The sequence below is a fragment of the Gavialis gangeticus genome, unplaced genomic scaffold (assembly GCF_001723915.1).
Source record: "Gavialis gangeticus isolate Ggan-Ray unplaced genomic scaffold, GavGan_comp1, whole genome shotgun sequence".
Classification (NCBI taxonomy): Eukaryota; Metazoa; Chordata; order Crocodylia; family Gavialidae; genus Gavialis; species Gavialis gangeticus.
Window position 1 is genome coordinate 240,243,005 of NW_017729032.1, and position 12,143 is coordinate 240,255,147.

At 41.4% G+C, this 12,143-nt stretch overlaps 1 protein-coding gene across 1 annotated transcript in view; it reads right to left on the minus strand.

Annotated features, from left to right (window-relative positions):
- GBE1 (1,4-alpha-glucan branching enzyme 1) overlaps window positions 1–12,143 on the minus strand; it is a gene marked incomplete at its 5' end in the record, with an annotated part of 443,948 nt that overhangs the window by 118,865 nt on the left and 312,940 nt on the right. Inside the window, one exon of the mRNA XM_019523899.1 lies at window positions 9,741–9,912. Coding sequence (XP_019379444.1) covers window positions 9,741–9,912 — 172 coding nt within the window. The remainder of the gene's footprint in view (window positions 1–9,740; window positions 9,913–12,143) is intronic.

A 12,143-nucleotide genomic window follows, 5' to 3' on the forward strand; every position in this document is an offset into this window, starting at 1 on the left:
AGGCAGGGGAGGGGGGGTGGGCTGCAGAAGGGGGCATGGCTGCACCTCCCAAAGTTGGGAGCCTGGCTGGAGTTATCTAGCTACACCTCATTCTCAGCTCCCTGGCTGGCTGAAGTGGGGGGGGGGAGGGGATGAAACCTGCGCTGGGGAACCATGCCCCCTCCTCCATCTTGGGAGGGAAGGGAGAGAAGCCTGCACCACGGCTTGGCTCCACCCCCAGAAACAAGAGCCATGACCCCTCCTCAGCCTCTGGGCTGGCTAAAGGGGTGGGGGGGAAGCCTGCAGCAAGGGGTCTTGGCTCTGCCCCCCAGAGCTGGGAGTGGGGCTGGAGTCCCCTAGCTATCCCCTTTTCAGCCTCTGGACTGACTGAGGTGGGGGGGCGGGGAGGAGAGGAAGCCAGCACTGGGGGTTGGCTCCTCCCCCAGAGCCAGGAGTTATGACCTACACCCCTTCCTCAGTCTCTGGGCTGGCTCAGGGGTGGGGGGGAAGAGAAGCCTGCATCAGGGCTTGGCTCCACCCCACAAAGTCAGAAGCAGGGCTGGAATCCTCTAGCCATACCCCCCTTCTCAAGCCTCCCGGCTGGCTGAGAACATGACAAGGCTCCCAGCTCTGGGGGCAGAGCCAAGCCCCGCTGAGGGCTTCTCCCCGCAACTCTGTCTCTCAGCCAAACCTGAGGCTGAGAATGGGGAATGGCTAGGAGAGTCCAGTCCCGCTTTGGCTCCCTGTGCATGGGGCTGCTCCTGGCTTGGGATGCGGTGCCAAGCTGAAGGGGTGGGTTTCTCCCCCCAGCCCTTGCTCAGCCAGCCGAGAGGCTGATGGGGGCATTGTTGGGGGAATCAGGCAGCTCCAGCTCTCTGCAGTGGCCAGCAGGCTGGAAGGCATGCTCTAGCATCCCTCGACTACTGATATGGGCCACTGCAGGGGTCTGGCTGCCTTTCCTGTTTGAAAAGTAAACATCAGTTCACTTGCTTATCAATTTCATCTATGCAGTTTAGAGAAACTTGCAGAGATTGAATTGATTGAGCCTTGGGCTTTTGGACTATCTGTACTTAGCCACAGTGCTCCTGGGGTTCTGGCAGCAGTAAGCCCTATGGCCATGGCCAGAGCTGGGGGCTCTCAAGTCTTGGAGGAGGGGACCTTCTACCCTCCTGTGGCATTTCAGTCCACACGCAGTCCCAGAGCTCTATAGTGCCACTTGGGGCTTGGGGAGTATCTCCTCTGTGGAGCACATAAAAGCAAGCATCTGCACCTGCCACCCCCACCCAGAGTGGAAGGAAGGAAGGGACAGGAAGGAATGGTGGGGGAGGGCAGAGAACTGGAACACACGGGGGGCTCTGATCTGGACAGGGACAGCTTTCTCGCTCTGGTTCCTGGCCTCTCGGCTCTTAGGGAGACACATTTAAAGCCCAGGGGCCAGTTGGGGGCATTGTCAGCTGCAGGTCTGTGAAGAGGAGCTGGGTTTCCCAGGCCTAACTCTGAAAGGATCAGGGATTTGCTCTAACTCACCCAGAGGAGAGACTATCTCTGGAGAGGATGGAGGAGTGCTGCTCACTGGGATGCCAGAGGACAGCATGGTGATCAGGTAACCGTATAAGTATTCATTCAGCCAGTAGAGCGCTACCAGAAGCATCTTTTGAGATACACAATAGAAGTTCCTTCCAGACTAACCATTTTTGGTCCAGCAGAAAATGCTTGAAGGTTTGCTCACCGCAATTCCATCAGTAGAAATGTAATGTTTGTACATTCTCTAATAGAACAAAATATTCAGAATAGTTGTTGTTTAATAGGGTAATGAACCAGTCATACGCTCAACTGGTTCTGAACAGATTATTTTGAATGTATGTGTGCCACATAGAATCATAGACTCAATGAGTCAGAAGGGACCTAGACAGATCATCTAGTCCGACCCCCTGCCATGGGCAGGAAGGAGCACTGGGGATGGGAGGGGTCACAAGACCCCAGCCAAGTGCCTATCCAGTCTCCTCGATAGTTTTCAAAACCCAGAATGCGTCTCAAAGTTTCACAAACACTCATGCCTTTAATACTTCAGCCAAAAATTGTTACTTATTAGTAATTCTGCCTAACAATCCTGAACCTGATTAGAAGAACCTTTTAAAATCTGTCTCCTCCCAATCTATTACATTATATATTAATTGCACAAAGTGTTGAGTGATACTAACCATCTCATCAAAACCGTTGGAACCAATTTAAATAAATTTTTTTGGTATCATTGAAAAGGAGGGAATGAAAAAGCAAAGATCAACTACGTAAGAACGCTCTCCTTATTTTTCTGGTAATGGCTGAAATTAAAAGTTTAAAATATTTAGGAGTTATAATACTTCTTATCTTTATAGAATTGTAAAATTCAATGGAGTGTTTTTTTAGTGAATGGTTAGAGAGATCAAAGGTATGGGAATACAGCTAACAGTAACACATACTAGTAGAAGATAGAATCCAGCTTTTAATCATTAAAAATATCCTGTTTCCTTTAAAGTAAAATTTCTATTTCATTAATAATGCGGTCATGCCTTTTTCATTCTGAACACAAAATTGCATAACTTGGTTGCCAGAGAGGACAATTCTGTGGTTATACTGATACTGTTTTATCTCTAGGGCCACTGATGTTTATTTCATCTATATCTTAGGACATAAAACAAACATGGAAAAAACCCCCTACATTTCACGAGTGTAAATACGTCAACCCCAGCTCAGAACAGAGTTTAAAATGCAAGCTTTGCCAAACTGATTCCTAAAAATGCTAAGCAAGGATTCACAGCAGTTGAAGTATAATCCTGTAAGATTGTCAGAATGCTGTGGGACTTCTGACTTTGCTGTGAAAATAAAGTAATTCATTCTCCTGCTCATCAGGCACTGCTATTTCCTAACTTTTAAAGAACTTTATATCTGTTTGCATTCCATGAAAGTAAGAGTTGTAGGTACAGATCACAGGAACATTGCAGCTTGCTTTGATTTTCTTTGTTTCTTTAAAGCTTTCATTGCAGATTTTCTTCAAAGCACATCATGGCTGGACAGCTGTGACTGTTTCCCTTCTATATTTTCCTAATCCCTTACTCTCTACTTGTACCCACAATTAAATAGAATAATCAATAAACCAGGGGACAAAGCTATACCAGTTCTTTTCCACATTTGGTTGCTCATAAAAGTTCGCTCTCTACCCTGAACTTCATCTGTTTGCATATTTCCATTTTAAACTCCCAAGGGAGTAACCATCTTGTTTGGATTTGTACAAAGTCCAGCCCAATGAGACCCAGTCCCAGTGTGGGACACACCCATAATGTTTGTGTATGTACATTGTGGACACATGACCATAATGTCATTGACCATTATTAGTTCTGCAGCTTGCTGTCAATTTGTTAAACAATCATGACAGTTACTGACCACTGAAAAACCTAACATCAACTCTTAGTGAGGACTCTCAGTAATTAAAGTCCCTACCTTCTGTCCAGAATAATAACATTTTTATATTAAAAAGCTATTGTGTGTGGTCTGGTACTTTTTTACTGCATGTATTGAGCTATCACAAATCAATGCACACCTCTGACTATAATATATCAATTGCTGATAACTATTTGGGTATCAGGAACTGAATGACTGGACTTTAAAAATGAAGAGATCTTCAGTATAATATAAGAATTCATCCCAACGTTTTCAAAACAAGGTCTTATACCAATTAACCTATCTAGGAGCTACCTATATTTAATTTTTTTTAAACATCTGCAGTTTCTTTCTTGAGGCTATTTTTTATAAAATGGAATGAATCTAAGGCCATCTGCATAAGACCATGCACAAAGACGGAGGAACAGTTGTTGTTAAAAACACTGATTTATTCTCTTACTGGTTACATTGGGAATCCCTTGCAACTATCTGATGCAATTAAACCTGTCTCCACCTCTGGTCTGCTCATTGACATGTTGCATACTGTCTAAATCCAAGTCTGTGAATGCTCTGCAGCAGGAATTCCTGTTTACTTGTTTGCATAGCATATAACATAACAGAGCCTTGATTGCTGCTGAGGTCCCTTGGTGGTACATGAGTAGAAAACAAAATGACAGATATTCACTGAACATTTTGAGTATGCTAACCTAGATTTTGTATGCTAGGAATATCAGATTCTTGGAAACATCTCAATACACAAAAAGAAATCAAATATCTGTAAGGAAGGAAATACATATTGGAAAAAAAAGAATAAGGATACCGGATTTTTTCACTAGTTTCAAAACTCCAATAAGACTGAAATAGTGTGTGAGCTAATATACCTTTCAAAAGCAATTGTACACACAAATCTAAGTTTCATTTCTTCCCCCACCCACTCCTTTTCATCTATTTTGTTCTGAATTATCTTATAATTCTATTCATAAAGTACTCCAGTTATGTTACAATTATGTACAGGAATACACACCTCTGGATATAAAAAATAAATAAAAAATCCAAAGCTAAAAATGCTTGTATCCACAAACATGAATGATTATTACAGATGTTTTGGGTATCCTCTTCTGCCTTTCATTTTCTTTTCTTTTTTTTTTTGTTATTAAGAGCAAACTGCAAAATCACATTTGGTCAATATCTTTACACTTTTGAGTAATTGTGTAGCATGGAAAGATACAGATGTCAGGTTTGTGCATTGTTATGCTACTAACCTGATGACCAACAGAAGAACATTACAAGTAAGGCTGTGCCCCTAAAGACTTTAAGCATGGAAGTCAAATCTATTCACCCCATCACAGTATTTGAACAGCATTTTGGCCTGGTGTGAGGGAAGAAATGAAATATTGGTAACTAAAAACTGGCCAGTACTTCATAGCAGTGTCTGCACATCACATGCTACATAACACATATAAAAGAATCCCTGCCTCATCTGTAAACTGGCTTTTCAGGGAGCATATGTACATCAATGCAGAATATTATTGGGTTGTCAGACTCATTTTCAGATAAGCATATGCATTTTTCTCTTCCTAAACCAAGCCTTCACAGCCAGATGGGCATCGAAAACCCTAGAGATTATTGCAAAGTTGTAGACAGAGCTGAAATACAAGAGACAGAAGGAAGGAATGCTCCCAATCTTTTGTATTACAAGGAGACCAATTTTCTAAAATGACAAAATCATCCTATTTGCATTCAAGTTTTCATGCATCAGTGAGTGAAACTACTGTAATACGTGATAGGGGAAAAAGTGAGAGGAAAACAGAAGCCAGCAAGGACCAGATATCCATATTTTTTTTAAAGGACTGCTATTCATTTACAGAAACACTAATTGTTCATTTATGTCTACAATGGAGAGAAAATATGAAAATCCAAAGAAGGGCTCTTGGAGAAAGCTATGATGATTTTCACCCTTTTTGGGGGAGAGTGAAAGATTAATATCATTCCCACTGCTTCCAAATAGCTCTCACAGGACCCCCTCTCTCAAGCACTTTACTGGTCTGCTCTATATGCTGCTCTAAGGTTCAGAACCTATGAAAAACAGGATGGCATAGATAGATCTTCTGCAGGCAGCTTCTGATACTGGCATTTAACTGAGATTAGGCTCACGGAAATGGGAATGTGGAGTCAATATATTGCATTTACTTGCATACCACACACACAGCCCCCTTCCTCCCCCACTACATAATCAGCCTGCAAATAGGGCACAAGTCTTAAGCAGAAAAGATGATTTCTGTGTCATAATGAAAGCATGGAGATGTAACGTAATGGTAATGGCTGCTGGGGGCTCTGCTTCTGTTCCAGCTGTGGACGAGGGGAAATTTTTAGAAGCAAAGTTAGTTTTAACCCCTTCACAGCTACTGCCAAATTGGTGATAGCTTTTGGCTGTAGCAGCAGCTTTGAGAGTTAAAACTGTAGCTTTGGCAGAGCAGACAGGCAGAAGAATGCACTCAGTTTACTCCGCTCCTGTAGTCAACAGTCAAATCTAGGAAAAATATTTTCTTCTTCATTCTATCTTCCCTAAACAAGGTGCATGTTCTATTTGGAAGCATATAATATGCAAGAAAATATGGAAAGTCATGGCATTTAGGGGCACAAAGTATAGAAGTCCTGCACGACACAGTTACACGTGTGTCAAGGTTTTATAGTTAGAAGAAAAAAAGAACAAAGTGGGCTACTTCAAGACATTTTGCATTTGTGGTCTGAAGTTGGTGTCCACTTCTCATTCTCCTCAACACTCTAAGACTATTCTCCCGAGTCGGTACAGCAGGATTATATAACAAAAACCAAAATAAACAAAAAGAACAACCTCTCTCCTTTCCTCAACATAGTTCATTCAGTTGGTCATTCTATTTGCTTGTCTAGATGGAATGACACAAAAGTGCATTTTAGGTGTCCTAGATACTAAACATTTTGCATTTCTACCTTCTACCTCCCATCATTTATTAGGATCCTTCCTCCCTTTACATAAACTATACAGAACATCATATTTACAGAAACGTCTCCTTCATACTACTCAAGAATGTGCAGTCTTAAGCTTTCCATCAGCTTGCACTGACACACCAAATTTAACACACCAAATTGAGTTACTGGTGGTTTTTCTAACTCTACTATGCCAATTGTGGTAGTGATATCTGTAATTTAGCAGGTACATTTATAAGCCCCCTTAGCTAATATTGTTTAGAATCGACTAACAGATCACTTCCTTATATTTTGGTCATGGTTTACACATTGCATTAATATTTACTTCCTTCATTCCTCTGCGCTCTACTAAGAAAATCTTCCTGAATTGTACAGTAAATAATATTGTTTTAATAGTATACTATAACTTATGTGTCACAGCAACAAGGCAGCAGTACTGCAAGAACATAAAAAGGATTTTCCAAGCTATATAGAACTTAATTAAGCATACAAAACATTCCTTCTCATGCTCCATGATATATTAAAAGAGTACATCATTTTATGAAAGAAGAGAGCAACAAAAATTAATCCACCTTGCGCATTTCTGTTATGCATGCCATTACACTATACATAAATATAGAATTTGTTCTGGATCAATCCTTAGAGTCACTGATGACATAGTAATCAGAATTTAAGCCATTCTATCATGGGTTAAAAACAGGCAAAATACATCCAACAATGCTTTTGAGAAAAGATTATTAAAAAGGTACGGTGAATATAGAATTAAGCTCTAAAACTTTTATTCTACTCAGTTTTTATTTACCATTATTACAATTAAACAAGATGTTAACTTAGAAAAAGTTTTCAATCCTATTTTCCTATACAAAGCAACACAAAACCATTAGACAAAACTTGGCTCATCAAATTATATACCGCAACAGGCTGAAGTGGTCTAAAAACAAGACTACTTCACAGCAACATTATGCAAGAGGAAATATAAGAAGGAAATGTCAGCATAATGCTATTCCATAGTTATCAATCAGAAAAAAAAGAAAAATTACAATTATTTTTGAAAGGTTATCTTTACTGTTACACAGCTGGCTAAGTGACATGCCAGGATGCTCCAATACTAATTTTTTTTTCCTCCTGGGGTACTGAAATATTTTCATCTAAAAAGTTCTTAAACTAACAGCTTAAGTAAGCCTGCTTCTGTAGTCTACTACTGTTTCTAAGGTGGCCACTGACATATTCCCAAAATACAGGACATCTCCTTGGTGAGGGTGGGCCCCCTCAACCAACCAACCAGTGGGGCCACTGCCTCCTCAGCCAATCAGCAGCAAGGAGCAGGGCCACCAGAAAAGGCCACCTCTCATTCCTTTTTTCCAATTATTGAGTGACTAAAAAATAACCATTGCACATGCCATCAGTTAGTATGCTAGGAGATATTCAAAGTCCTGAGAGCAGAGTGAAAGAGAATGCAAGTGAGCCTGCTATTTCAGGATAGAGCTTAGTGTATGCCATACTCACATTTAACCACCATAAAACAGCCAAACCAGAATGATTATGCAAAACAGTATTTTTAGTTCATAGACTGTAAGGCTGGAAGGAACCTCAGGAGATCATCAGGTCCAGCAGAAAGGTAACTGTGGGTCAGGTGACCCCAGCAAGGTGACAGTCTAGGTTCTTCTTGAAGATTTCCAGAGTAGGTGAGATTGCACCACCTCTGGAGGGAACTTATTCCACAGTCTGGACATCCTGACTGTGAAGAAGTTTTTTTCCTAATGTTGAGCCTGAATCAGTCTTCCAGTAGTTTGTTGCCATTACTCCTGGTTTTCCCCAAGGGTGCCTCTGTGAACAGCTGCTCACCGAGCCCTTCATGTACTCCCCTAGTGTAGTGGTAAGCTGCTACCAGGTCCCCCCTTAGCCTTCTTTTCTTCAGGCTGAAGAGTCCCAGATCCCTCAGCCTTCCTCAGTTTTATGGCTTCCCATGTAAGGCTCTGATCATACAGGTGGCTCTTCTCCAGACTCTCTCAAGCATGTCCTTGTTAAACTGTGGAGCCCAGAACTGGATGCAGTACTCCAGCTTCAGTCTCACCAGTGCTGAGTAGAGGGGAAGAATCACCTCCTTGGTTTTGCTGGAGATGCATCGATTGATGCATGCCAGAGTATTATTTGCCATACTGCATGGCTGATGGCTATAACAACACACTGCGGCTCATATTCATACTGTGCTCTACTATTACTCCCAGGTCCCTTTCATTAGTGGTGCCAGTCAGTTTAGTGCTGTCAAGCCTGTAGGTGTGTTGGGGGTTGCGTGTCCTGAGGTGGAGCATTTTACATTTCTTGACGTTGAACTTTATCAGATTCTGATCCACCCAACATGCTAGCCTGTCTAGGTCTGCCTGTATCTGTAGCCTATCGTCAAGCGTGACCACGCTTCCCCATAACTTGGTGTTGCCCATGAACTTGGCCAGTGAGCTCTTCACCCTCCATCCAAATCATTAAAAAAGATGCTAAAAAGTACTGGACCAAGCACCAACCCCTGTGGGACATCACTGCCTACTTCTTGCCAGGATGACAGATCCATTCACTAGAACTCTCTGGGTCCTATCCCGCAGCCAGTTTCTTACCCACCTGGCTGTCTTGGAGTTAAGCCCACAATCATCCAATTTTCTTGTGAGGACATCATGGGATACTAGATCAAAGGTCTTTTGGAAGTTTAGGTATACAATGTCAACCTGCTCTCTCATGTTCAGGTGGTGAAGTTACCTGGTCATAGAAGGAGATGAGGTTGTTAAGGCAAGACCTGCCTCCAATGAAGCCATGCTCGCTGTCATTCAGAATCTTACCTTCTGCAAAATTATTGCAGGTAGACTCCTTGACAAACTTGTCTAGGATTCTCTCTAGGATGAAAGTCAGGCTGATTGGCCTATAGTTACCCAGGTCCTCCCTCCTGCCCTTCTTGTGGAAGGGAACAACACTGGCCCCCTTCCAGTCCTCAGGGACTTCTCCAGAGTGTCACGGATTGTGGAAGAGTTTCACCAGGGGTTCTACAATGACTTTTGCCAGCTCCTTCAGCATTCTTGGATGAAGATCATACAGTCCCGCTGACTTGTATATGTCTAATTTTTTTTAACTGGTTAATTTAGTTAATGCTATTGGTTCCAGCACACACACAAAATTATCAAAGACCTGGAATTACTCTGCATTTCATTTTCCTATCCTAAATTACTTTGTAACTTAAAGATACTGAAACAACATACAAAACTTTTGAATGAAACAAGCCATCTAAACTATTTAAGCTGCAAACGTCAATGCTCAAATTCAGGACATTTCCAGATCATTTTATTTCATCACAAAGCACGTAGTACAAAAGACTTGTTTCGATGATTACTTACCCATGAAGTTGAGATAGCCCTCTCCTCCAAGTGCATGAGTAATGAGGCGAATCATTTTATGAAGCTGTATTCCACGATCAATAACTGGAGTAAGAGGGGAAAGCACACTCATATTTGTATACATCTCTGCATCCATCAGACGGAATGCCAATGTCTTATCACCAACAAGGGCCTGCACAAAGAAAAAAAAAAATCCTTCAAATGTAAAAAATGCTTCTGATTTACAATTATAAGAAAATGTTCTAGATCAAGTATAAGTTGTATTGAGCTAACTATAATGCACTATAAATCAAGCCATCTTTTACAAAATTCATAGAAAGTGTGATGAAATAAAGATTTCTATGTAAAGCACCTGGAACCATGCTTACAGGAAATTAACAAGGTTTCTAATAAATTGATTTTCCAATGAAAATGACAGTATTTTGTTTGTATACAGCTAAAATATGATGGTTTTCAGCATTTTACCTGGAAAAAAGGGCTTAGAATTCTGTTCAAAATCAGCAATTGTATATGGTGTTCAACACTAGACATGGTTTGCTTGTTTCAGCTGAAGTTTTCTATTAGATTTATTTTGGAGACCATTCCAGCAAGATTTTCTGAGTAGGTGTAAGTGTCATGTGATTTATTCATTCAATGGCCATTTGAATTTGTAAGCCTTTTATAAAAACTTAATTGGGTGTTGAAAATATTGTCAAAAATGGAAATCTGATCTGTTTCAAAAACACTTCTCATTTATAAAACAAAAATGATTTTTTTTTTTTAAGGTACAGATACTTTGTGTAAAGTTTTAGTTAAAACACTGTAAATATTTTATGCATTTTTGTAGCATACAGAAAGGAACTCCCGTCACCCAAACAAGAAGTTAAATCTACTGCAGCATTTACTTAATATTTATACAAGCAAGTAAACTATACTAGAATAAAAACTAAGTCAAAAGGAACTGTTCAAGTATTTGATTTAAGTGAAGAATAACATTTCAGGTCAGGCACAAATATATATTTACAGACATAATCTTTTGTGTTCCTTTTTTTCTATATACTATATTTGGTTGTAAGGAAAACCAACTACTCTTCAAAACAACCTGGTGTTTTGTGACAAAGATACAGTGGTTAAAGTTTTATCAACACTATGGCTGAAGGCAAAAATAAAGAGATTATTTTTCCTGAGACACACCAAAACCATCATGGAAATCTTCTGGTTGTAAAGAAAAAATAGAGGCCTTGGCATAAGTGTCTCCACTTGTATACATCTTCCAATATACAAAGATAGGAACAACATGTTTTTGCTATAAATGTGTAACTGTAATAATAAAAACATTCATTTAATCTGGTCTAAAATAGTCTTGCAGGGTCAGATGTCATGTTTTTGCCAATATAAACAGGAAAACACTAAGAGTTTAACAACAGTAACTCAGAGCAACTGGTATTTGTTAACATAAGGAATAACAATCAGTGTCAACAGTCAAAAGTAACTGATAACCTCTAAAAACCATGCTAGTTAAAAACTTGTTAACCAATGGATGCGAAATGTATCAAATTCTTAACTTAGTGGGGGGAGGGGGGCAGGGGGGAGGGAAAGTGGTCTTCAAGACCAACCCATTTCATTAATACATGCTCAATCAAAGTTGTCGTTACTGACTGTTTATCGGTGATTGTGAACCTGTGGAGCATTAGGGGAACGAAGGACCTGAAGAACTGAACACATGGCAAGAACTCAAAGATCCTGGGGCACAAGAGTTTTTGTTCTCATTTACTGATCTGAATGCTAGTTAAACGTGTTAACTCTTTAATACTGAACTGTCGAGAAGAGACAGACATACTCGCTCTTAATTCCAGAGTCTGGCAAAGTAAGCTCCTTGGGTGCATCCAGACAAGCATACACATGCTTTTTGCACCATCTCAAACCCCCTTTGAGATGGGGCAAAAGGCATGTGCGGGAATGAAAAAAAATGTTCCACATGCTGCAAACTTGCCGCTCAGAAAGAAAATTAGACCCCTTGTTATCCAGGGGTATAAAAAAAGCGAGGCTAAAAAAGTGGGGCAGGACATGGTTCCAGATTGCGCCCTGAGGCAACCAGAGGCTGGGTCCTTCAGGGAGACGCTCTGGCTGCCACAGCGTCTCCATGGTCAGCCCCTTGCCCTGGTGCTGGTGAGTAAGGGATCGGGGGGTGCTGGAGAAGTGGAGAGGGGACCATGGGGAGACCCCCCACTGGCCCCCCTGACACCCCCTATCACTTCCCTGCCTTGCCTCACCCCCTGCCAACCCCCCCAAACCCTGCCCTGCCCTTCCCCTCGCCAGCCCCCCAAATCACTTCCCTGTCCAACCCCTCCCCCTGCTAGCCCCCCCAGACCCTCCCATCACTTCCCTCCCTGGCCCCTTTCCATGCCAGCCTCCCAGATACCC